Raw genomic sequence first — 27,644 nt, forward strand, 5'->3', positions numbered from 1 at the left:
TGTAAAGATGTTAGCACTCTTCCTTTAAAGTACATAGTTTATTTACTATAAAAGTGATCACATTTTATCTAACTAACACATCCCTGTTTTAGGAACTAGACACATATTTCCTTCCATCTGTAAACGTAACAATTGTAAGATCTGTACCCACCTTTAATCCATCAATACTTGGCAGCCCACCAGGCCAGGTGTGTTATATTTTACACATATTTTACAAGCTGGTTATAAAGACTTTAAACAAAAGCCAAAAGCTGTAAGTGAACAATTTTCTCCTCAAAAAGCCAAAGTCAGGTTGAAGGGAGAGAGGAAAGGCTGTTCTATGCTCCATGGGCAGAGACTGTGTACCACTCAATGCAAGTCAAGTTCAGCCACTTTGTAATTTATCCTGGTTGTTTTAATGGATACAGAGTTAGAATCATATTATGTTTGTATATGTGTTGGTTTGCTACATCCATACACTCCATATGAAGGAAGCAGTAGTCTGTTCCCTGGGGAAGATGCCTTCACAAGTCTGACATTTATCTTCCACCTCGTAAGGCATCCACCTCCATCTTCTAATTGCTGATTTTAATGCGAAGCAAAGGAACTGGCCAGCATTTCGCTGGGCTTTGTTCTCCCATGCCCTGATCCTTGATGTAATTCCAGTTAGCTACATCTGTCTTATGTATATAGAACATGTTCCCATGCATTGATGTGATGACAGTACCTTTGTCCACAGGGCACCTGTAGGGAGACCATGCTTATGTAAAGCTATTCTCTTCCTGCCACACGTACTAAATTGTTGTGCCAGGTAGTGTTTTACTGATGCAGACTCTGGGCATGTTGAAAGTCGTGTGATGCTGGTAACTTGGAGTTTGTTTCCTTCCGGTGGTGTGTTCTTTATTATGCTTGTCAAGGTCTACACTGCTCAATGAAGGCACCTTTGGGTCTGTACATGAGTTAGTTCTTCCATACTGTCATATGCATGTGCTCCTAGGAAATGAAAATACAAGTATTTTTTTCACTGGAATAAAATATAATTCTATAAATTAAAGTTAGGTCATTGTTCCTTCCATTTCCAAATAATTTTTAGGATATCTATCTGGCTCTGAGACAAGTTCCAAATTTTAGAAACTAGAACAAAAAAAAATGGAAAAAATCCATAGTTTTTATCCCAGGCTGTAAAACATAATATATATGTGGTGGTAGATTGGGCTTGGATGTAATGGGCCTGACTCCAAAGGGGAGATAATTCCATGAATCATTTTTTTTTAATGAAATCTGTGAACTCTTTAACCCACTAACCTACTAAGCAGCAGTATTATTTTACCAAAAAAAAAAAAAAAAAAAAGAATACCTTAATTCTGAGCCATTCATTTCCTTCTTAACAGTAGGATCTGGCCTATGATGACTCCACAAATTATAGCTAAGAACATCCTAGACTTTGTTGTCTAATGTGTTTGTGTGCTTGTTCTGCTTTATGCTTGCTTATTAACTTGAAATTACATGTGCAATTTTTGTTATTTTAAGGCACTCAACCAGAATGCTGAACTAAGAAGTCGGTTGAACAGAATACATTCAGAATCTATTATTTGTGATCAGGTTGTCAGTGTAAATATTATTCCTAGCCCTGATGAGGTAAGACTCATTTTTAATAGATGTCGAGTACTTATTTTATGGCATCTAATTCTACTGTATATTTGGGGGTGGGGGGTTCTTTTTTACAGTTCTTACAATGTTAAGAAGATTCTCTGCATAAGTATTTGTGTTGTTGACAGTTCAGTGTTCTTTAGAGTGAGGGATGTCCAGAAGCTCAATATCATTTCTTCTTGGTGATCAGTGTCTATTTTTTATTTATATCTATGTTCATCTGATGCTACTGAATATTTAGTTTGTATATCTACTCCAGCTTGTGAATTTCCTGTGTCTGTCGCAGTCTTCATTTGAAATGTTCATTATCATCAAATGACCCATGAAATGCTGGGGAAAAAACATTTTTAGCTGAGAGGGTGCTAAATGCAAGTTTTCTTAAGGTTTATTTTGAAAGCCCCATCTTAGGAAAGAAATCACCTAACCTTGCTAAAATAATACTAATGATGCTATTGCAGTTACTAAAAGTGATGATGATAATTAATAATTAGTTGCTAACAGAGGTCAAGTGAATGAATGCTTACCGTGCGGTAGAAATTGTGCTAACAACTTAACGTGTGTTATTTCATTTGACACTCCCAATGATCTCTGAGGTGGGTGCTATTATTATTCCATTTTTCAGTAGAATTTTTGAGGTATTAGTAAAAGGATAGAAAAACATTCAGTATTTGGGCTAGACTTAGTATATAATTCTGTTTATAACCCTTTATAAAATTATGATTTTATAACCATGAGACTTTATACTTTTCAACAGTAATATTAGAGCCTTATATACAGGAATATATGTAACAAGGTAAGGGTTTTAACTAATGTGAAGGTCATATTTACAGAAGCACATTTTACTAAACATCTATAGGTGCCAGGATTCTATCATCTAATTGCTTGGGATATGCCATCCCAAGACAGCTTCTCTTTTTTTAATGTTTATTTTTGTATTTTGAGAGGGAGAGAGAAAGAGTGAGAGTTAGTGGGGGGAGGAGCAGAGACACATACAGAGAGAATCCCAAGCCAGCTCCATGCTGTCAGCACAGAGCCCAACATGGGACTCGATCTCATGAACTGAGAGATCGTGACCTGAACTGAAACCAAGAGTTGGATGCTTACCCAACTGAGACACCCAGACACCCCAAGACAACTTCTTTTTGACTTAAATTTCCCACCCTATGTTCACTCACCTTCATGCTGATATCACATGATATCTGGTGATACTCACGCTCACTCACCTGCTCAGAATCCAAAATTATTTCCAAAACTTGATCATTCAAAAATTGTTAAATCTTAGTTTGAGTCTCAGTCTTAGTTTGAATCTTTCCAACCTGAAATGTGTACTATTTTACACGCACATGCGCGCACACACACACACACACACACACACAGTTTGACTTACTGAATAAAAATATAATTTGACATAGGTTTAATACTCTAGTCCTCTTATCTCATTGGTCAAAATCCATGATCAAATTGGAAAATGACTTATATATTCTGTATCAAAAATTAGTTTTACAGATTGTTTTCTAGCATATCTAGCTTCTACAAATATGTCTTGAGATTTAGTATACTGGTTAGAATATGGCTAGTAACAACAGATCTAAGTATATGAGAATGAACCTGTCTGCACAATCAAATCGGGGTATTGATAGGGGTTCAAGCTGTTAAACTCCACTTAATATCCATTGAGCATAGATCTGAAATCGAGTCACAGTACCAACACCTTTCAACTATGCCTTTCAGATTCTTTAGACATATTAGAAGGAAACTTATGCAATGGTCATTACTGAGTTGCAAGTGAAAATTACTTGTGGTCACCACTCTTTTAACATATGGTGTGAATTTCTCTAGAAATCTGGCCTGGCACATGATGGTCTAATTTCAACAAATAGCTTTTCTTTCAAGGGAAAAACAATGACAGCAAGTGCTTCTCTCCTCTGTAGGCTGGTGAACAAATCCATGTCAGTCTCCCCCTGTCACAGCAGGTAGCCAACGAAAGCCGCCTGTCCATGTCAGAGTCTGTCTCCGAGTTCTTTGATGCCCAGGAGGTGCTGCTCTCTGCAAGTTCGTCAGAGAATGAGGTAAGGTTTTTTGATGTGTCAACTCCAACTGCTTCTGATAATGAGTTTGGGTTAAAGATAGTAAGACTATGGGACTTTTTTTTTTTTTTTACATCATAATAAGATTCTCAAATTGTAGGAAAGCCAAAACATGTAAACTACATTGGTTCCCATTTACTTAATACTTTTGGGTGCTAACTTATTACTTACTAAATTGGATGAATAAAAGGAAAGAATCTAGCTTTATTCAGATGCTCCTGTACAATTTGTATTTTGGGGTAAGCAAATAGTTGATGGCAATTGTTTTTGTAGAAGGAAACTAGTTAAATGTAGAAAGAATGAGAGAATTTGAATATCACCATTTATACACCTGTGTGTGTGCATGCATGTGTGTGCACACACATACACACACACATACATCTTTGCCAGAGACATGAATTTGAGCTTCTTTATTATTATTATTATTATTTTAATGTTTAGTTATTATTGAGAGACAGAAAGAGAGACAGAGCATGAGCAGGGGAGGGGCAGAGAAAGAGGGAGACACAGAATCCAAAGCAGGCTCCAGGCTCTGAGCTGTCAGCACAGAGCCTGACACGGGGCTCAAACTCACAAACTGCGAGATCATGACCTGAGCTGAAGTCGGACGCTTAACTGACTGAGCCACCCAGACATCCCAGATTTGAGCTTCTTTAGAAGGAGAATGTCTAACATGAAAAGGTGCTCAATATCGCTCATCATCAGGGCAATACAAATCAAAACCACATTGAGATACCACCTCACACCTGTCAGAGTGACTAAAATTAACAACTCAGACAACAGCAGATGTTGGCGAGGATGTGGAGAAATGGGAACCCTCTTGCACTGTTGGTGGGAATGTAAACTGGTGCAGCCACTCTGGAAAACAGTGTGGAGGTTCCTCAAAAAATTAAAAATAGAATTACCTTATGACCCAGCAATTGCACTACTAGGAATTTATCCAAAGGATACAAGAGTGCTGATTCATAGGGGCACATGTACCCCAATGTTTATGGCAGCACTACAACAATAGCTCAGTTATGGAAAGAGTCCACATGTCCATCAACTGATGAGTGGATAAAGATGTGGTTTATATATACAATGGAATACTACTTGGCAATGAGAAAGAATAAAATCTTGCCATTTGCAACAACATGGATGAAACTGGAGGGTATTATGCTAAGTTAAATAAGTCAGGGCAAGACAGATATCATATATTTTTATTCATATGTGGAATTTGAGAAACTTAACAGAAGACCATGGGAGAAGGGAAAGGGAAAAAAATAGTTTCAAACAGAGAGGGAGGCAAACCATAAGAGACTCTTAAATACAGAGAACAAACTGAGGGTTAATGGGGGTTGAGCAGGAGGGAGGGAAAAATGGGTGGGCTTTGAGGAGGGCACTTGGTTGGGAGGAACACTGAGTGTTGCATGTAAGTGATGAATCATGGGAATCTACCCTTGAAGCCAAGAGCACACTGTACACACTATTTGTTAGTTAACTTGATAATAAGTTATATTTTAAAAAGAAGGATAGGGGCACTTGGGTGGCTCAGTCGGTTAAGCATCCGACTTCAGCTCAGGTCATGATCTCACTGTCCGTGAATTCAAGCCCCACGTCGGGCTCTGTGCTGACAGCTCAGAGCCTGGAGCCTGTTTCAGATTCTGTGACTCCCTCTCTCTCTGCCCCTCCCCCACTCATGCTCTGTCTCTCTCTGTCTCACAAAAATGAATAAATGTTAAAAAAAAAAATTAAAAAAAAAAAGAAGGATAATGTCTAGAATATATAGTTGGGTAATTATGGGTTTTGGAGGTTACCACTGGCTAACATAAAAACTTTTTTGTTGTTTTGTTTTTTACTGAGGTATAATTTACATACAGCCTTATTTAGTTTCAGGTGTACAACGTAAGAATCGATTTTTGTATGTATTGCAAAATGCTCACCCCAGTCCGTCTAGTTAACATCTGTCACCATGCATAGTTACAGAATTTTTTTTTCTTGTGATGAGAACTTGTAAAATCCATTCTCTTAGCAACAATCAGACATGCAGCACAGTGTTATTAACTATAGTTGACATGCTGTACGTTACATCCCCAGGACTGACTTATTTTATAATTGGAAGTTTGTACCCATAAAGGTTTTTTGGATTGTTCTTCATGCTCCTAAGTCTTGGAAACAGAGTTTTCCTTAATCATGTTGCAGAAATTGATCCTTTAACTGAAATTTAGAAATTTAGTTAAGCATACTTTGAATTTTCTTTTTTCTCTCTTTTTGTCTCTCTTTCTTTTGTCTTTCTTTTCCTTCCTTCCCTCCTTCCTTCCTTCCTTCCTTCCTTCCTTCCTTCCTTCCTTCCTTCCTTCCTTCCTTCCTTCCTTCCTTCCTTTGAATCTTTCTTTTGGCATGGGAGAAGCAGCCAAAGCTCTTTCCCACACAGTTGATTAAAACTTTTGTCATTTGAGGTTGCAGATTTGGTACTGCATTTTTATAAAAAGGAAGTGAAATAGTTGCTAAATAACAAATAGTTGATAAATGTTATTTCCATGTGCATAGAAAATAGATTGGAAGGAAACATCCTGACAATTAGTTGTAGTTGGTTTTGGATGTTTGAAATTATGAGCAATTTTAGAAACAAAAATAAGTGGAGAAGAGAAAGAAATAATGAACACATCTCACTTTTATAGTGGGGGAGAGGTAAAATAGAATTCTTGTATCGGGTACTGAATTTACCACACCAAGCCATGCACCTGCCTCTTAGATTGCTAGTCATATGTTAACAGATTCACAGGGACTCCCATGTACAAGCCAGAGTACTAGTTTAATTATTCGTAATGATAATTGATCAGATGCTATCAGATGGGCAGAATAATCATGCTTGCTGATTTATATCTCTTTCCCTAAGGCCAACCCACATGGGAAGCCTAACTCTAGTCAGCACATTGCTTGGTGAGCAAGGAACCGGAGCAGGAAAAGTGATTTGAAGGAACCAAAGGCTGGGAGGGCTGCAATGTAATAGCCTCCCGCACAGCTTTGTCTCGGTTATCGGGCTACTCTGCCACATGGATGGGGTATTTGCGCATCTCCACACCCCCCAGGGACCACCATGCTGGAGGCATGCTACCAGCATTTTCTTTTCTGAGTCTCTCTTTTCTGACCTCCCGTTGCTGACCACCCTTCATCCGTCATCAGTCAGGTTACAGTCAAACTTGGCTCCATGTTATCTGAACTCTGACCCATCATCCGATGACTTTGTAGCTTATCCCTCTGTAAGCAACCTAATTTCCCTATTTTCAAGGTCTTGGAGGCACACTGACTGGGTGCCCAAGTGCCACTTGTCACAGACACTGACAATACAGAAATGAAGAGGACGTGAAGCAGGTTATTTATGTCACAATCCAAAGCAGCATGGTGGTACCGGCTCTGGGGGAAGAGTGAACCTAGTGGCAGAGGGAAGGATGGGGGCACACGGAGATGATGCATTTACTTTGAGGCATTATGTATTTATCAGACCTCTCAGTGGAGTTATCTGGCCAGCATTTGGGTATTCAAATCTAAAGCTAAAAGAGAGGGGTGCCTGTGTGAGTCAGTTAAGCATCCAACTTTTGATTTTGGCTCAGGTCATGATCTCCTGGTTCATGAGTTTGAGCCCTGCATTGGGCTCCGTGCTAAGCATGGAGCCTGCTTGGGATTCTCTGTCCCTCTCCCTCTGCCCTTCCCCTGCTCTCATATGCATTTGTTCTCTCCCTCTCTCTCTCTCTCTCTCTCTTTCTCTTTCTCTCTTTCTCGTTGTCTCTGTCTCAGAAACATTTAAAAAACAAAAATAAATAAATAAATAAAGCTCAGAGAGAGAGAACAGGTCTGAAGAGAGAGCAAGAGTCAACTCAGGATCCACATAACCAGCTGCCTGTGAGACATTGTCACCTGGGTGTGCCACACAACCTCTCAGCATGTCCAAAAATGGATTAATCAACAAACCCCTTACACACACACATATCCCAAGTGGGGAGAATCCTGCCCGTACTTCTCATATTGCTTATCTAAGTGCTCTTCTACCCAAGTGTTCACATCAAATACCTGGGTATTGGCCTTCACCCCATCTGCCCTACTAGGACTCACCACATTGATTTCTTCCTTGGCTCTGTAACATTTGTCACCTAAATGCTACCAAATCCATACATTTTCCTACAGCTTCACTTCCACTACTCCGATTCAACCCTCCATCATCTCCCCACTGGATTACCTGATCAATCCCCATTACTGCTTTTCCTGCCTTCTTTCTTGCCCCTCTAATCCATTTTCCACTGGACAGCCTGATTAATCTTTCTGAAATGGAAATCTGATCATGTCCCTATTCTCCAGGGTCCTTAACATAACTATCTAAACTCCTTAGTTATCACACACTTTATAATCTGCTCTCTCTTCTCAGCTGCAGCCTTTTGTAATTTCTATTCTTCTGGGGCCTTTCAGGGGCCAAATATTTGCTAACTGAATGAAGGAATGCTTATAGCACTTTAACACATGATTAATCTGAGAAACATCTGGGCATTAGCTGTCTTACATTAACATTTTCCATGAGTGGGAAAAAAATCTGCTTTGTGTGATATCTACCCATGCACTTCATTTAACGAATGTTCAGCTCCTTAAAAAAAATGCTCTTCTCGCTCCCAGAATGATCTATGTCCTTTCCTCTACTATTAACTTGTTTCCACAATACTATATGCCTGGTCACGTATAGAAAAATATATATATATTTCCTGAATTCTTTTGAATCCCTAAGCTCTTAAAGAGAAATATTTGTCCCCAGGACTTCTTGACTATTGGGAAGAAAATGAATGTATATTGATTGTTTTATTATAATACTGCAGAGCCTTAACTTTATATACAAGATAATGTACATGGACCACAGCCAGACTGCCCAGCCTTAGCTATTCCTCACACATATGAGAATGTAGGTCTTTCTCAGGGCCCACTGTCATTGTAGAATTGTTTTACATTCTACATGGACCATTCATTCTAGAAGGAAATGGGTATTGGACCATTTTTATCATGGATTAGCTTGGGAGGGATTAGAAATTCAAGAGAAATGGGCTGTTTATAGCTTTTTGTAGGATAAACATGAATGTTATCTTAACAAATATTCAAACAGTACATAAGCATGCAACACGAATTTGGCTTAAGAAGGCATTTGTCTCCTCTAACATAATTAGGTGTGATTAGCTTTTTAAAGAGAAATCATGTGGAAGACTTTGATTTACTCTTTTTTTTTTTCTATCAAGCTTAGGAAGGTGGCTTTCATGTACCATGATGATTTAACCATCAGCTCTTTTACAGTCAATAAGAACTGGAAACCAGTTGCAGTGGGAAAATGTGAATCAGGAAAAGACTTTACTTTTAATTTGCCATCTTTATAGACTTGCTCAGTGTGCAAAGCAAAACCATCATTCTTCATTTATGTATACAGTAGTTCTATCATTGTTCTCCATAAATATATTAATCCTCCTCAACTTTAATTTTTAAAGCAACAGCAAGAAAGCCTGAAACCTTAAAGGCAAAGACTGATTGATTTTATTATCTACAAATTTAAAACTTTTACATGGCAAGAAAAAAGCTAAAACCACATTAAAAAATAAATTTCAAACTTGCCAAATGCACTCTATATGACAAACTAAAAAATGTGTGAAAGAAAACAAGTTTACAGATTAAAAATAGAACTACCCTATGACCCAGCAATTGCACTACTAGGTATTTATCCAAGGGATACAGGTGTGCTGTTTTGAAGGGACACATGCACCCCAATGTTTATAGCAGCACTATCAACAATAGCCAAAGTATGGAAAGAGCCCAAATGTCCATTGATGGATGAATGGATAAAGAGGATGTGGTATATATATATATATTATATATATATATATATGCGCATACATACAATGGAGTATTACTCGACAATCAAAAAGAATGAAATCTTGCCATTTGCAACTACGTGGATGGAACTGGAGGTTATTAGGCTAAGTGAAATTAGTCAGAGAAAGACAAATATCATATGACTTCACTCATATGAGGACTTTAAAAGACAAAACAGCTGAATATAAGGGAAGGGAAGCAAAAATAATACAAAAACAGGGAGGGGACAAAGCATAAGAGACTCATAAATATGGAGAAGAAACAGAAGGTTACTAGAGGGGGTGTGGGAGGGGGGATGGGCTAAATGGGTAAGGGGCATTAAGGAATCTACTCCTGAAATCATTGTTGCACTATACACTAATTTGGATATAAATTAAAAAATTAAAGTAAAAAAAAAGATGTGTGTGTGTGTGTGTGTGTGTGTGTGTGTGTATACACACACGCAATGGGGTATTACTGGACAATCAAAAAGAATGAAATCTTGCCATTTGCAATAACATGGTTGGAACTAAAGTGTATTGTGCTAAGCAAAATTAGAGAAAGACAAATATCATGACTTCACTCATATGTGGAATTTAAGATACAAAACAGATGAACATAAGGGAAGGGAAGCAAAAATAATATAAAAATAGGGAGGGGGACAAAATATAAGAGACTCTTAAATACAGAGAACTGAGGGGTTTGTTGCTGGAGGGGTTGTGGGTGGGGGGATGGGCTAAATGGGCAAGGTTTAAGGAGGACACTTGCTGGGATGAGCAGAGGGTGTTATATGTAGGGGGTGAATCACTGGATTCTATCTCTGAAATCGTTATTGCACTATATGCTAACTAACTTGGATGTAAATTTTTAAAATTAAAAAAAAATTTTAAGGAAAAAAAAGAATGCAAATTTAAAAAAAGATAAAATGCAGAATTTAAAAAGAAATTTTTCTACATAAGGTAAATAGATACTAAAAAGGGATAGTGTTTAAGTGGGTGTAAAGAGATGGATGTTTTCGTCTGCTGCTAGTGAGAACAAATTACTACCATCTTTCCAGAGAGCAACTTGGCAACATGTGTCTAAAGCCTAAATGTGACCCATTTGATCCAGCAGTTTCACAGCTAGGAATAAATGTTAATGAAATTGCCAGACAGAATCACAGAAATATACTTACAACGATGTGCATCCAAGTATTGTCAGTAATAATAAAAAGTTGGAAGCCATTTTTTTTAAAGTATATTTATTTTGAGAGAGTCAGAGACAGCGGGATTGCGGGAGGGGCAGAGAGACAGGGAGAGAGAAAATCCCAAGCAGGCTCCATGCTGTCAGTGCAGAGCCTGACAGGGGGCTCAAACCCACAAAACCGTGAGATCATGACCTGAGTGGAAACCAAGAGTCAGACCCAACAGACTGGGTCACCCAGCTGCGCCAAAATTTGGAAACCATTTAAAGGTTGGCTGAGTTCCTTGTGTTATACCTGTATAATGAATTACGTTGACTTTCCAAAGAAAGATGAGAGGTGTATTTATTATAATGGAAATACATTCAGAACACCATAACACAGTATATAAACTGACCCCCTTATTCAGTATCTAAAGATAAATGTATCAACATGTTTTTATAGGCATTTCGAAATTGGGGGTAATATCCAGATGTTAGAAGCAGTTTCCACTAGGTGATGGAATTATGGTTCATTTTTATATAATCTGTTTACCCTCACATAATTTCTAATTTTTACAATAAGAATGTTTTGTTATATATGCAGAAAAAAGTGTAGTGTTATATCCATTTTCAAGACAGTAAGTATGTGTATCAACAGCTTTTTTTTTAAATTTTTTTTTTTAACGTTTATTTATTTTTGAGACAGAGACAGAGCTTGAACGGGGGAGGGTCAGAGAGAGAGGGAGACACAGAATCGGAAGCAGGCTCCAGGCTCTGAGCTGTCAGCACAGAGCCCGACGGGGGGCTTGAACTCACGGACCATGAGATCGTGACCTGAGCTGAAGTCGGACGCTTAACTGATTTAGCCACCCAGACGCCCCAACAGCTTTCTTGCCTACAGTAGACACGATGGTTATTCCCATTTCTGAGTGGCTCTATTGTCCTGCTCTGTTTTCTTACCTGATCCATTTCTAGCTCCCCGTATTAGTACATATGTTGCCCCTTAACTTTATCCCCATGCAAATTTTGGTTTCATTTTATGACATGTTTTTCTCTTATACAGAGCGGCGTAATTCTTGATTTCCCCCATCCCTGGATCTTCCTCTCTCACTCCTAAATAATCTGCCAAATTTTGTCCATTGTCATCAAATGTGGCTCTCAAGCAGCTTTACTTCCAGATCTTCACTGTGGCCGTCTGAACCTAAGCTGTCAGTTATCTCCTACGCAGATCTATGTAGTATCCTCTTAGCTGAGCTCCCAAAGGCAAAGCAGCCAGGTGTCTTCCTGAAAACTAACAGTGACTCAGTCATCCCCTTGCATGCAATAACTCTGTGGGATTTTATGGATCCCTTTATGTTGTCATGAAACGCCCTTCACAGTGGGACCCTCCTCCTGTTCATCCCACCCTCTGTCACAGCCCCTCAACTCCTGAGCATTCCTAGATAATGGAATGTTTCCCTCGTGTTCCTTACCTGTGTACATTCTCCCTTCCTCCTGTGCTTCTTCCCTTTCTAAATACCTCTCCAACACCCAGTGCCAATTTTATTTCCCCTGAGCAGCCTCTCCTGACCCCTCTAGGGAGGAGTAGAAGCCCTCCTATTTTTTTGCATGTTCTTATTGTATTATGCTGAAATACGCCTGATTATGTACTGGGCTCCCGCAGCCTCTCACCCTAACTAAGGCAGGGAGCTACTTAAAGACAAAGGCTGCTTTGGGGGCACCTGGGTAGCTCAGTTGGTTAAGTGACTCTTGGTTTCTACTCAGCTCACGTCTTGTGGGTTCAAGTGCCACATCAGGCTCCACACTGACAGTGTGGAAGCTTGCTTGGAATTCTCTATCTGCCCCTCCCCTGCTCTTTCTCTCTCTCTTTCTGTCTCTCTCTCTCAAAATAAATAAATAAACATTAAAAAAATTTTTTTTAATAAAAAACAAAGGCTGCTTTCGAGCAGTGTTATATTCCGGCTGATGGCACACACTCTCGCTCAAGTGTTCATTGCATGTGGGCCAAGCTCATTTCTCCCTGTGACCCAGGCTATTTATTTGGACAACAGTTTGTTCTTAATCATTTGATTTTTTTGACCTTTTGAGATGAAACAATAATTCTGATCCTTTCTGTGTGCTTTCCCTTTTTAGGCTTCAGATGATGAGTCTTACATCAGTGATGTGAGTGATAATATATCTGAAGACAACACCAGTGTTGCAGACAACATTTCTCGGCAAAGTAGGCATCCTTTGAGCTTCCAGGTTGTTCTGTCTTCTTGCCAAGTTAGAACCCTGGTGATTCAGTGAATAATCATTTTCTCTCCTTACTAATTGTTTCTTCAATACATTTTATGTTTGTATAATCTGCTGAGGTAAATGGTTGAAAAATCTGTTAGGTAGATGAAAAAATTTTACTTCTTGTTTAAACCAAAAGTTCGAGTCTTTCTTATTAACTCTATGTACTTTTTAAAAATTTGACTTATCTTTTCTGGACTATTATTTGAGTTTATTTAATACCTTGTTTTAAAAAAAAAAAACTATACGTTGACATTTTGTGCATTTATTAGCATCCCTGTGTTGAAATAATTCCATTCACTCTTGAGAGAGTATAGTGAAGGCGTAAGAAATGTATCACAATCATAATTATTTGAAAGAGTTATTTCCTTCCTAGATGTGATGAAATCAAAATAGCGAAGTATCTTTTATTATGATTCTTGTCTTTCTCTCTCTTCCAGTCTTGAATGGGGAGCTTACAGGAGGGGCCTTCCGAAATGGACGTCGAACATGCCTGCCAGCTCCCTGTCCTGACACCAGTAACATTAACCTGTGGAATATCTTGAGGAACAACATTGGTAAAGACTTGTCTAAAGTCTCCATGCCTGTGGAGCTGAATGAGCCACTCAACACGCTGCAGCATCTCTGTGAGGAGATCGAATACAGTGAGCTTCTGGACAAGGCTTCAGAAACTGATGACCCCTATGAGCGCATGGTAATAAATAATAGAACAGCGCTTTTTAAGGATTCGTCAACCCTAGATGTGGACTAAGGCAGTATTCATTAGGATGGAATCTTTGGGTTTTGCGTAACACTCTCACCAAGCAGTTCGCATAAATTGGGCAGGGCCGTAAAGTTCCAGATACCTCTATAGAAGATATATGCTTTGTGACTTATCTTTGTCATGAGTGTTTCTGAAGTTAGGAGGTAAAGGTATCACACTCCTTATAGGTCTGAAGCGTTACACGGCCTTGCTTTATTAGCTTTTCCTGAAAGCCAAGAGAGCCCATCTGTTCAAGAACTTGGGTCAGAAAAAATAGCCTCCTATTTGTGCTCTGCCCTGGCCTCTACTCCACATGACTGTGGAAAACCTGACTGCCCTCTGGAAAGAAAGCACCAGCAGCCACGAGCCTCCTGCACGTGGCACTAAGCTATGCAAATGACATAACCTATAAACTAGGTGTCAGAACCATTGAACTCTGTGACACTCCAAAAACTGGGTGACAGGTGAATGAAGAATACTTGGCCTCAGTTGCCTGCTGTTTCCCACCCAAGTTGAGCCTCATTTTCACTCCTTTTTTACCCATGAGTTTATGAAGAGCCTGTGCAAATAATAGAGAATTAAAATGCTGCCAAATCAGCCCCCATTGACAGGGGGGTGTAAAATCTAGAGGAATGAGGGACGAACAGACCTGGAAGTAGTCTCTCCTATATTATTTTCCTTTCTTAAATGTTTTAACAGGTTCTTATTGCTGCATTTGCAGTTTCAGGATATTGCTCCACCTATTTCAGAGCAGGAAGTAAGCCATTCAACCCTGTCCTCGGGGAGACTTACGAATGCATTAGAGAGGACAAGGGATTCCGATTTTTCTCAGAACAGGTAAGCCCAACTGGACTCAGTGAGGTTTCTGTGCAGAAACTATAGGAAGACAGTTTGACGATGAAAACAGCTTTTTTGATAAACCACTGCTTTCAGTGGGGTATGATACCAGCTTCCAGAAAACTCACTTTGCTTATCTTTTAATGTATGTAACTTCTTTAGAGAGTGTTTATATAAGCATGAAGTCTTAAAGTGACCGATTCAGTAATTTACTTACACATTTTGAAAATAATTCAGTAACAGAGATGGATGAGTTGACTAGTTCTTTATTTGGGGGTAGCCTGTATATGTTGCAAAAAACTTAATCATTTACAGAAGTTTTAACACTGATGACATTGCCTTCTTTTTTGTTTTTAATTACCAGGTTAGCCACCATCCACCCATTTCTGCCTGTCACTGTGAATCCAAGAATTTTGTGTTTTGGCAAGGTTTGTATTTCAATTATAACTTCAAAATCCAATGAAACAGTTTCTGCTTTCTAAATGTACATTATGCTCAGGTTAGATTTCTGCCTTTGGAACTCGGAGAATGTTAGTAATTGGTGTGGAGTTGAGTTTGAGAAATTAGATTTCCTGGCTTTAAATATGAAACCATCTGGGAGATGAAATTGTATACGTAGGCAACAAAGCCCTAGGGACAGCAGAGCTCCATGCCCACTGTGCCAGCTCAGGGCTATCACTCTACCTCATTATGCCTCATTATCTGCCCTCTATAATATGGAGGTTCTAACTGCTGCCTTCTTGTTTTTTGAGTGTGTTCAAGATCTTAATTGTGAAAGAAGTTTCTGTGGCACATCATCTATGGCCACAGTCTATTTAGATATGTAAACATTGTGCTGATTTGTGGTCTTTAACTCACTGAGGCTCAGAGATTTGAATTGAAATCTCTACTTAACCAGAATGTTTAATCACAATGTTACAAACTTACCTGAAATTACAAGTTTCAAAACCCCTTTTGATTTTTAAAGTTTATTTATTTTTATTTATTTTGAGAGAGAGAGAGAGAGAGTGCATGCGCATGAGCAGAGAGAGTGAGAGAGGGAGAATCCCAAGCAGGCTCTGCAATATGAGCTCAGAGCCCAATGCAGGGCTCAAACTCACAAACCACTAGATCATGACCTGAGCCAAAATCAAGAGTCGGACACTTAACCGACTGAGCCCCCCAGGTACCCTTCAAAACCCCTTTAGAAAGAAAACTATATAGTTGACCCTTGAAAACACTGGGGTTAGGGTGCTGACCCCCACAGTCTAAATTTCGTGTTACTTTTGACTCCTCCAAAAACTTAACTACTAACAGGCTACCATTGACCAGAAGCCTTAACAATAGCATAAGCAGTCAATGAACACATATTTTGTATGTTATATGTATTATGTACTGTGTTCTTATAGTAAAGTAAGCTAGAGAAAAGAAATTGTTATTAAGAAAATCATAAGGAAGAGAAAATATATTTATAGTACTGTACCCTATTGATCAAAGAAAATCTGCCTATGAGTGGACCCATGCATTTCAAACCCATGTTGCTCAAGGGTCAACTGCATATGTACGTTTAACCATTAAGTATAAATTGTTCCTTCATGTTTGGAAGGGAGCGTCATTGCTCACAGAATGCCTCTTCTCATATGCACTTTCTCAACCTGGAAACACACAAAATGATAGAGTACTATGACTGTATTTGATTGCAAAATGAGAAAATAAGTCATTTCTTGGTCATAACAAAGAGTCAGAAATTTTGTGGAAACCACACTAAGCTCCCTTACTTACAGTCCATCAAAATGGGGCCAAGTGGTTATTACAAATGCACAGGCAAACCTGAGTGTCCCCCAGTAACACATAAAGCCATCATGTGAGATAAACATCATATGAGCCCTGGGCCATATCTTAACAACCAGCATAGGAACATGTTCCTTAGGTTAATTTCATTTTCTCATAAATCTTACTTACTTTCTGTATTAGAGATTTTCTTTTTTTACTATTTTCCCAAATCATATAACTTTTCAAATCAATATGTAAATAAATCCATGGTATTGCCATACTGCAATTATTTTTATTATACATGTTATTTTTAACATGTATGTTAACTGTTTCCACCATTTAGTTAAAACTTACAACAACATTTATCTAGACATTAAAGCACAGTAGAGTCTATGTGTATATGTGTACGTGAATATTCATACACACATGTGTATACACATACTGTTCTGAGTTTTTCCCAGTTGTATTAGTTGAAACAGATAAGGAACATGTGTCATGGAGAAACATAGACAGTAGATTTTTTTGGTTCACAGTTAATCTTTTCACCGTGGGCCATCCCCAGGTACTTGATATGTTAAATCAATATAGAATCAATTGTGATTGCAAAAGTTCTTTGTGGAACGTAGAGTGTGATACACATGTTAGGTTTTTATAGAATAAATGATTAGATATGGAATATATATTTCCTCTCCTCTGCCTATGTTGTTTAGATATCAGATGGAAAAACAAGTTCTGGGGGAAGTCGATGGAAATCCTGCCTGTTGGAACACTGAATGTCATGCTTCCCAGGTAGGTTGCTCTCATCTTCCTTTTGGTCTCTTACCTGCTTTTCTAAATCAGAAATGGGCCTTTGAAACTCTAGAAGGTGCCAACAGTCCATTTCTATGTATGCCCAAAGCTTCTGTTAACATCTCCAAAGTTTTGAGAATGGATCCCCCCACCAAAAGCAAATGAGGACTTTAGCATCTGTATCAAAGCTCCCTACTTCTCTCTGCTCATCCTCCGTTCATCAAGTCAATACCAGCCACCTACCTGTCCCAGTCACCATGTTAGTTTGCATTTTACATCAGAGGTTCTTTTTAGCCACTTTTTTCTATATAATATATGTTTTCACTTTTGAATTCACCTTAGATCCAGGGACTATTTCTAATGTCTAAGTTATTGAGGAAGAGTGATGGAATTCTTTTATGGTATTTTTCTAGAGGATATAGCCTCTAAATTTTTTAAACTAATTGAAGTTTTCATTGAGGCCAAAGGCTTGATTGTTGTTTTGTTTCTTTCTTCATTTGGTTGGTGGTGTTTTGTTTTGCTTTGTTTTTTGCTTATTTAATGACAGAATTTGCTGGTGGATGGGATATGAAAGAAGGTGGGGAACGGGAAGAATTCCCAGAACCACAAAATAGACTTTATTTGCAAATTCATGAGAAGAGTTTTCCCTCTGTATACACCATGGTGTATATAGAGTCCACATGATACCAACTCATAAGTCTTCTTAGAAACTTAGAAGTGTTTTATTTTATTTTGAAAAATAGATAAATTTTATTAGCCTGGGTGGCTCAGTTGGTTGAGCATCCGACTTCGGCTCAGGTCATGATCTCACGGTTTGTGGGTTTGAGCCCTACGTCGGGCTCTGTGCTGACAGCTCGGAGCCTGGAACCTGCTTTGAATTCTGTGTCCCCTTCTCTCTCTGCCCCTCCCCTGCTCGCTCTCTTGTCTTTCTCTCTCTCTCAAAATAATAAATAAACGTTAAAAAAATTAAAGAAGAAAATATAGATAATGTGTAAACTTAAAGGCAATCTGAAGCTATGTCATCTCATTCCTTGGCAGAAACTCTGTCCCAGAATTTGCATTAGGTACATGCTGTGGTCATTAGTCTTTTCTCAAAGAATTATTCACATCTTTGGTCTTAACTCAGAGTATGAAACAATGTGCTGAGGATAATATTACTTAATGTCCCATCCTACCATGCCTATCTCCTCCTTCAGATCCTTCCACAGTGGCACATTACCTGCACTGTGAATCCAGCCAGACTCATTGGGACATCATTGAAGGCTTTCCCTGCTCCATCCCATCCACCTTGCCAGTCTTGCCACCCACCATACCCGCTCATGTGTGGCACACCACTGGCAGGCCCCCAGATGCACCATGCTATTCTGACCTCTGTGGCTTTGTCAATGCCTTTCCCAGCCTGCAGCACCCTCCTTTCCACCCTCTAAGCTTAGACTGAACCCAGCCTTCTCTAACAAATCTTCCTTGATATTTACCGCACGTTCCAGGCAGATATAAGGACTCCCCTTTCTCTGTTCTCATGCTACTTCCTCATCATATTTTATTGTAAGTATTTGTTTCCATGTCCATCTACCCCTACCATACTGTTGGCTCCAAGAGAGCAAGACACAGGTCCTATTCAACTTGGTAGCTTTAGCACCTGGCCTACAGGAAGCACTGAAATGTTCCTTAAATGAATAAGTCATATCATAAATATCCTTGACTACAAAGAAATGTTCAACAAAGAAATGAGAGGGAAAAGGAGGGAAGAGAGAGCTTTGGCCAAATAATATTCTCAGTAGTAGAAACAGTCATAAATATTTGTAACCTTCATTGTTTTTAATCAGTGTTGTATTCTTCCCTAGGTATGGAGATTGCTATGTATGGAATAAAGTCACCACATGTATACATAATATTCTCAGTGGGAGGAGGTGGATAGAGCATTATGGAGAAGTAACCATTAGAAATACCAAAAGCAGTGTTTGCATTTGCAAACTCACATTTGTTAAGGTAAATAATATCACACAACAGTCAAGAAAAAAACAAACAATATAAAGTGCTTTGTAAAGGAGAAATAAAACAGTTACCTTAAACAGCAGCAAGTGAATCTCTCCTGTACCATTGATCCTTACGGGCATTTTAGATAAGAAAGCAGAACCTACTGGTAGAGTTACACAAGGCATCTAGACTTCTGAATGTGTGGAGGTCAAAAAAGGCACCATCTCAAGACAGAAGAAATACCCTTTCCAAAGAATTTTCTTTTTAAGCAGCCAGTCAGCACCCATTAGGTAAAATTCCAGAAAACACTTCTTGCCTATAGCGAGTCCTCTGGTTTCTATTTCTATTCCTGCTTGATTGCAACACAGTCAAGTGATCTTATTTTAGGGAGCTAATTATAATGCATTTGTCATTTTCTGAGGATGCGTGTGGATGATAGCTTCCAGTCACCACAAGCTTATCCAACTCTGCCACTATTATAATCCAAATACATTCAAGAAAAAAACATCACCTTTATTAACAGGAAAAGATTCCTGGGATAGAAATGCTTACACAATATCATTTTCCCTTAGTGTCTGTGGTCCAAAGAGGAACACACAGTATTGCCCCCTTGTTTAGGCATGCTACAGAACTCATCATGGTACAGAGATCCCACCAGCCCCTTTATCTGTTCTACTCCTGATCTCATTCTGTCGTGGCAAAAGTGGGTAACATATTGAAGTCTTAACACTCAAAAATGTTCTCTTAGTAAAATCCTTTGAAGCCATTTGGAAGGTCATATTATTAATTGAAGGTCTTTATTTTTACTCAAGATGTTTTTTGCGTTTTCCTTTTTTCCTTGGAAAAAAAGCTACTCGTTAGGTGGCTCAGAACTGAAAAGCCAGGATCATTAGTTGGCTCTGGTTGGGTGGCGACAGCAAATGTATGCAGTTAGTTTTGTGGGCCACGAGAAGCTTCGATTTAGGCCTGCCCCTAATATTTCCAGAGCTCAGAGCAAGAGTACAAATGGGGGCCCCAATTCCATATGTGTAAATATTTAAAATTTGTAGATCAAACCTACAGTCTGTCAAATAGCTTACATTCTGTTCTTTGACCTTGACAAATATGCCTTTTATAACAAAACCCCCAAGGCCAGATTGGACCCTTTAGAACTGTGAGCTGGAAACCTGGCAGCACAGGAGAACCAGACCCGATGGATGGCCTTCCCACTTTCCCCCCTCCTGCAGCTGGCTCTGTCCTGCCCCACAGGGGCCTTGCCCACACATGTGAAGGCAGTCCAGCTGCATGTCTGAGCTCTGTCCACACTCGCCTCAAACACCACTGGCCACCCCTCAGGCCTAAATTCACACACTGGTGGTGGATGGTCTGCCCTTTGGATGGATGAATCCAAAGGAAAGGCCAGTGCGGACTGTGGAATAAGCTTAGAGTTGTTGGGAGGGGGAATTCTAGCACCTGATCTAGAAGGGGGCCATGGGATCCAGATGGGTAAATTCCCACAGACTTCTAGTCTCCTGGGGAGAAGCATGGCTGGAAGAAGGCCAGACCAGGGTTTTCCTGATGAAATCTAGCTATTTGCGCACACTATAAAAATTATTTCACAAATGACTTCTGCAGCATCACCCACTGAAACTCATTAAAATCCATGAGCAAAGGAAAAATTTGAGATAGGAGGATCTAAGGAAGAAATTACTAACCTGTAAATTAATTTTAGGTTATTAGGATAGAAACAGAGTCTTTTCTGCCCTAGCATAGAGATTATCCCTTTCTTTAAAGAATGAAATCCTGCCTTTTGCAACAACGTGGGTGGAACTGGGGAGGATTATGCTAGGTGAAATAAGTCAGTCAGAGAAAGACAGATACCATATGTTTTCACTCATATGTGGAACTTGAGAAACATAACAGAAGATCATGGGGGAAGGAAAGGGGAAAAAATAGTTTCAAACAGAGAGGGAGGGAAGCAAATCATAAGAGACTCTTAAATAGAACAAACTGAGGGTTTATAGGGGGCGGTGAGGGACAGGGAAAAATGGGTGATGGGCATTGAGGAGGGCACTTGTTGGGATGAGCCCTGGGTGTTGTAAGGGATGAATCATGGGAATCTACCCCCAAAACCAAGAGCACACCGTATACACTGAGGTTAGCTAACTTGGCAATAAACTGTATATGTATTAAAAAAAAAAAAAAGATGGGTAGGGGGTGGATGGAAGAAACAGGTGATGGCTATTAAAGAGGGCACTTGTGATGAGGGCTACGTGTTGTATATGTTGAATCACTAAATTGTACACCTGAAAAGAATATTACATATAGGTTAGCTAACTGGAATTTAATTAAAAACATAATTAAAAATTAGAAAATAATAATAAACTCAGATCCCCACATCACACCACATACAACTAATTTGAGATCGATCAATGGTGAGTGGCAAGTCCATAAAGTTCATAAAAAGAAAAAAAAAAGACTATCCCCATAGCTTGGAAGTAATCAAGAAAATGTACTAGCCATACAGGTAAAAACTGATTACTCAAATTTCATTTAAAAAATTAAAAAAAATAAAGTTAAGCCAACTAACACTTAGAAAGCCAGACTTTCATATAAAACATTTTGAGGTAGATTTCTGGAAGTGATTTGAATGAGTAACTTCAAAGTTAAGAAAATTTTCCTTGTGGAAATTATAGGGATTGGTGTTATTAAAGACATCGGATGTTTTAATTGAGTTTGGTTTTTCCAGGTGAATTACTGGAATTCTAATGTGAATGAAGTCCAGGGGGTTGTAATGGATCAGGAGGGGAAGGTGGTGCACCGGCTATTTGGGAAGTGGCATGAAGGGCTCTTCTGTGGCGTGGCCCCTTCTGCCAAGTGCATCTGGAGACCAGGTGAGATGGGTATGGGTGTCTTGCGTTAGGAGGGCACCTTGGGAATGTCACATCTCATGAAGTTCCCCTCATGTTTGTTTTCTTTAATAGTGAGATTAAAAACGTAGATGCTTGGTGGGCCTGGGTGGCTCTGTCAGTTAAGCGTCTGACTCTTGGATTTGGCTCAGGTCATGATCTCACCGTACGTGGGATCGAGCCCTGTGTCAGGCTCTGCACTGACAGCTCAGAGCCTGCCTGGGATTCTCTTTTTCCCTCTCTCTGTCTCTGCCCCTCCCCCATGCTCGATCGCTCTCTAAAAACATAAACAAACAAACCGTAAAGAAAACCGTAGATGCTTAAGACAAGTATAGTTATATATTTTTACCTAACATATAAATTAGGTAAATCCCAACATTTGATAATAAGGAATTATAAAATTTAAGCCAAATCAGACGTGTGGTCAGAGATTAGGCTTCATGTAAAGTCATTTTAAATGTAATGCCCACGTTCAAAAGCTAGGTGTATTTATTAAAGAATTCAGATAATTGAACTGTACAAACTAAAATCCTTATTTATTCTCTGTTCTAATAAAACAAGGGAAAGCCTGCAAACATCTATAATCCAGAAATTCAATAACTTAACCAGAGTAAGTGATCTCACTTGAGCGTCATAAAGCTGCATTATGTTGACATTTAACAAAAAGACATCAAGAGAGTTCTGGTAATACACTAGCAATACTTGAATATCAAGTGTAAATGGAGTAAGTGTCCACCTGACATTTATTTTCACTGGAATTTTGTCAGTTACTCCTAACTTTAAAATTAGTTGTTGGTTTTCTAAGAAGCCCCAATGAGTATTTAAATTTCCTGTTAGTAGAGTGGTCAGTTCATTCAATCAGCTGCTATTTATTGAGTAGTGACTATGCATCAAACTTTAAGGGCTTGGAATACATCAATGAGCAAAGCAGACAAAGATCCTGACTTTGAGTTTAGTTAAAAAGTGCCAATAAATATTAACGTAGACCTGTGCCTTTTTCTTTTTCCAAAAGGAAGTAAATTGTCAAGTGTTTCTCGTGAAGTCTTAATGTTCATAGTTAATCACCCTGGCATTTAGTTACCCAATTGAATATTTGGGGGAGAAATCATGGCATAGTTTAGCTAGTGAAGACTATTATATGTACATAGTTTTATGTTAAAGACTGTATTTTATTAAATATATGAATCTACCACTTCTGATAATTAACAAAATGTTTCCTATCTAGCAAAATACAGCCAAGTTAATGCACTTAAGAAAAATCTTAATCTGATATTTATGACTATAAATTTAGTATTAGTGTGGGTATTAATTAAGCACCTGGGTTAAGAAGTCAGCTTCTGCAAGCTTCTTCCTCTTTGCCACTCACAGTGGTTTATTGGCACCGTTCCAGGTTCCATGCCAACCAACTATGAACTCTACTATGGTTTCACAAGGTTTGCTATTGAGCTCAATGAGTTAGATCCTGTGCTGAAAGATCTCCTTCCACCAACAGACGCCCGATTCCGGCCAGATCAGAGGTGAGCATGGCATTGATATTTAAAATGGACACTAGATCATGGCACGGCAGCACTATAGATGTCATCAAGGCTTATTTTCACCACTATCTTTTATTAATTGAATCATTCACTCATTCCCTCATTCACCCTGCAAGAGTTGAGCCTTCTATCCTAGCTAGCATGATATTCATGGGTGATCATAACAGATACTTAGCACAACAAAAAGCTTCCCAAAGAAGATAACACAGTTTTTAACAAAAGGTTTCCGCCCCCAGCCCCCAAGACATCAAAAGTATGCAAATTCACGAACTCTGTCTCCACTAAAACCTCCTCCAGTGTTTTTACCTCTTTGCTTCTACTACTCTTTAACATGGAGTATGTTTTAACCTGAGGAATAAGAAGATAAGCTACAGAAATGCTTTGAGTCAAAGCCTCGTGTTTACCCAGCATGGTTTTGACCCCACAGGGTATGAGATGTACTCAAAATACAGTACCCAGTATTGAATGTCCTACTATTCAATTCTCTTGTATTCCACCCCCCTCTCTAGAACATGAAGTCTCACTGTTTGACATTCACACTCATCAACACACTTTCCGTGTGCATCATATTGAAGTTTGCTTCATTTTGAAATTTAAATACAGGTTTTGTAAATTGCCATTGGGTCTGCTTTTTCTTTTCGATTCTAGTCCAATATTCCCTCACTTATGACTCCTTTCCTTTCTGTGGCCTTTTGTAATTTCCTCTACTATTATCTTTTCTTTTTTCATCAGTTTTACTCTCATCAATAAGACAGGGACACTCCTTCCCTCTCACTCTGCTCTAAAAGTAGATGGAGAGCAGCCAGCTACCATCCTTCCTGTGGGCTTTAGCACGTGTTTTTTGGATAATATGGAGAAAGAGTACATCTGGTACTTCATGTTGTCCTAAGCCTGAGAGAGCACAGAAAAGTCTTCAAGGCCAAAGTACTCACCTTTCACTCCTAGCTTTACATTGCTGTATGCGATAATTCAGTTGGCATCCACAGCAAGTAATGTTAATTGGTGGGCGGTCAGACAGAGGTAGTGTGGCCTGGGGCGGGAGCCAGGGGACATTACCAGAGTATGACTGTTCGCCATGTGATATCCTCAGCAGCCAGAAGGTAATGTTATACAAAATGACACTTTTTTTTTTCTCAGAAAAGAGGATAAAATATTAAAGAGATAACTGTGTTCTGCTTAGGTTTTTGGAAGAAGGAAATTTAGAAGCTGCGGCAGCAGAGAAGCAAAGAGTAGAGGAGCTGCAGAGATCACGCAGGCGCTACATGGAAGAAAACAACCTTGAACATATACCAAAATTTTTTAAGTAAGTCGGTTCATTCCCAACAGGTGCACACTTTGCAAATGATTGCCAAAAGCAGTGAGAAACTCCAGGTGAAAAAAAGAAAGTGAGAGATAGTTTAATGTCCAGGGAACTTCAGATTAAACTGATTTTGGTCACTCTGGTTTCGGTAGTGAAAATATTGAGCCAGATTTTGCACTTGTGAACAGTTTGGAACCATAAAAATAAATTCTCCTCAACAGCTCTTTTCTTTTCGTGGGCAGCAAAAAGGTTGAGAGTCTTGTACAAAAATGTTGTTTGTCCTTCAACTACACCATTTGGAATGGTGGAACCTTGCTTCCACCCCCTCACTCAGGGCCATGATGGGACCCCCACTGCCCTCAAGGGCATCCTGGCTTCATTAGTATTTCATTTTATTTCTATCATACGGGGCTTATGTCATTCAGATTTGGCCTTTCTATGGTGTGTTCATGGGTGATTATTACAGGATTATTTGCAGGATCACGTAGACATCACACAGAGTAAGCTGTATTTTCCAAATCCGTCTGTGGCCCTCCAGAGCCAGGCCGTTATCAGCCCAGAATAAGCTCATATGCTTTCAAGGCGCCATCTTGTGACTGTTCTGGGGAGGAAGGCAGCCGTGCCCTTTAGGTGTCGAAGGTGCACTCTGGGCGTGAGCCTTGCAGAGGCTCACGGAGCTACTGTGGTTGTATAATTTTCCCCACAAGTGAAGCACAGACTGTTCTTGTGTGGGACCTGAAGCTCTTAGTACAGTACCTGCATGTGCTTTTTTGGGCACTGTTCACTTTCTAGCCTTGCCTGGAAGTGATTTATTTGTGCCCTTAACCCCTCTCCCCAGGACCCCATCCACTTCCATTTCAACCAAACAAGAGGAACAAATATAAATGAGTTTCTTTTTGGTCAAAAATAGTCAAGCCATCAATAAGCAGATAGGAAACTAACTGGCTCACGAAGTACCACTTATACATACACATCTCATCTACAGGAGAGGGTCCAATTACCAGGTCATCTTGATGTGATTGGAGTCTAATGTCGGTTTTTATATTTCCACAGAAAAGTTATTGATGCCAATCAAAGAGAAGCCTGGGTTTCTAATGATACCTACTGGGAGCTGCGAAAGGACCCTGGGTTTAGCAAAGTAGACAGTCCTGTTCTTTGGTAAACTGGGAATGTAGAGCTAGCCAACATATCACGCTCTGAATGAATAAATAACTATGCACAATTATGTTTCCTAGAGCTCCGCGTGGTTTCTGGGTCGACTGAAAACCGACCATTTGCTTTTCTATTCATCTTTATAATGGACTTTCAGAAGTGCATTAGACAAGGCCCCTAACCACTTTTGGATCCTTTCTGTTTTGCTGCAACCATATCCCTTAAAAAACATCCACGCCCTCCTTGAAAAGCAGAAAAAAAGGAGCAGAATATAAAATCCAAAGTCTGAAGTGTCTGTGAAGAAAACAAACTGTAACTGGTGCTTAAAGCTGATCCAGAGAGTTAAAAGCAACATGACGTCTAAACCACGCGTTTGGTCCTTTGTCTGGAAGCACCATCCCATCCTCAGAGAAGCTCCCGGGCCATGGCAGCTGGTCAGCTCAGACTTCGAGTGTGTCTATTTGATGTGGTGTACTTGTGCTGACCTTGTCAAAAAAGATGTGATACTTCTCAGAACCTGTTCCATCTATACGCCATTGTTCATGCCTTAAGAAATGCAAAGATGTACAATAAATCATTTTTTAAATGTGTGCTCCTAGGTTTATGTGAAGGACAGCTCTTTTGAATCATGGCATGATTCACTTTCTGGGATCAGAACAATTAGGAGACTAACACATGGATTTTTGCAAAGTAAACGACACATGCTTTACTTTGATCTGTCAGCTACTGTATCATATATCCTAAGGGCAAGAAGGAAAAGGTGTGCTCAGTAGATCTCTGTATTCACATTGCTCGTCAAGTTCCTGTCCTGCCACCCGATAATAAACCCTCTTCGACCTAACCTCACAGTGTGCCCTGTTATTTGGCAATATCTGTATTTGATTTGAACACTTGGCATCAGTGTTAAAACCCTAGAAGGAAATAACAAAAAGCATATGGAATTTTGTGTGGGCTTAGGAGTTACTGTAAACATAAACTGTTTCTGAGTGGAGCACAATGTAACCCCCATGTCGGGCTTGTGCCCAGCCCATTGGCACGAGTGGAAACCTGCTGGGAACAGAAGCAAGAATACTAGGGGCTTAGTTGCATTGTTTCAATGAGTTCTATGCAAAATCATACTTTATATTTTCATCCAGTGATTCTGTGTAATACATAATGACATATTAGGCATCTATCTTGCCTTTGGCAGAGATAGAAAACAAGCTCAAGAGTTTATCCATCCCAACAAGAGGGAGGGGGAGGGAGGAGGGAAGGGCAGAAATTCGCTTTGCATACTTCAGGATTTGGGTTTTTTTCCAGTATTCAGAGGCTTTTGTAAGAAACTTGCATCAGTGTTCCTGAGTTTCTGCACGTAGATGACTATATAAATGCCTGTATGTTTTTAAAAAAAAAAATCTCTTTAGAGATTTTCCTAGAGAATTATAAAATTACATATATTTTATTCTTAGAGTCTTACCATCGGATTTTAAGTGTTACTTTAAACTCTGATAACAAGGTTATTGACATTTTACATTTTGTTATGAGGTATTGATTGTAGTGTTCTTTCTCCTCAGCAGAGCATTCTCCATAATCCACTCTCAAACCAGAACTGCCACGGAGAGCAGAAGGAAACACTCTGGAGTCTCCACTAGGTGGAGCCGTGTTTTAGTTCTGAAATCCCTC

The 27,644-nt window shown here is 39.3% G+C and overlaps 1 protein-coding gene across 19 annotated transcripts in view; it reads left to right on the forward strand.

The window, feature by feature from the left end:
• The window catches only part of OSBPL6 (oxysterol binding protein like 6), a 213,564-nt gene extending 186,202 nt beyond the window's left edge, over positions 1–27,362 (forward strand). For 11 of the 19 annotated variants that reach the window (XM_053215321.1, XM_027055407.2, XM_027055408.2 and 8 more), the window contains 12 exons: positions 1,510–1,617; positions 3,561–3,698; positions 12,867–12,954; positions 13,451–13,704; positions 14,452–14,589; positions 14,954–15,017; positions 17,052–17,130; positions 18,975–19,119; positions 21,836–21,980; positions 23,386–23,512; positions 24,711–24,833; positions 25,884–27,362. In XM_053215321.1, coding sequence (XP_053071296.1) covers positions 1,510–1,617; positions 3,561–3,698; positions 12,867–12,954; positions 13,451–13,704; positions 14,452–14,589; positions 14,954–15,017; positions 17,052–17,130; positions 18,975–19,119; positions 21,836–21,980; positions 23,386–23,512; positions 24,711–24,833; positions 25,884–25,992 — 1,518 coding nt within the window. In that variant the 3' untranslated portion in view covers positions 25,993–27,362. The remainder of the gene's footprint in view (positions 1–1,509; positions 1,618–3,560; positions 3,699–12,866; positions 12,955–13,450; positions 13,705–14,451; positions 14,590–14,953; positions 15,018–17,051; positions 17,131–18,974; positions 19,120–21,835; positions 21,981–23,385; positions 23,513–24,710; positions 24,834–25,883) is intronic. The other 8 variants (XM_027055412.2, XM_053215322.1, XM_027055413.2 and 5 more) reach the window with 5 other exon arrangements.
• Positions 27,363–27,644: the final 282 nt, after the last annotated feature.

Source organism: Acinonyx jubatus, chromosome C1 (assembly GCF_027475565.1).
Source record: "Acinonyx jubatus isolate Ajub_Pintada_27869175 chromosome C1, VMU_Ajub_asm_v1.0, whole genome shotgun sequence".
Classification (NCBI taxonomy): domain Eukaryota; kingdom Metazoa; phylum Chordata; class Mammalia; order Carnivora; family Felidae; genus Acinonyx; species Acinonyx jubatus.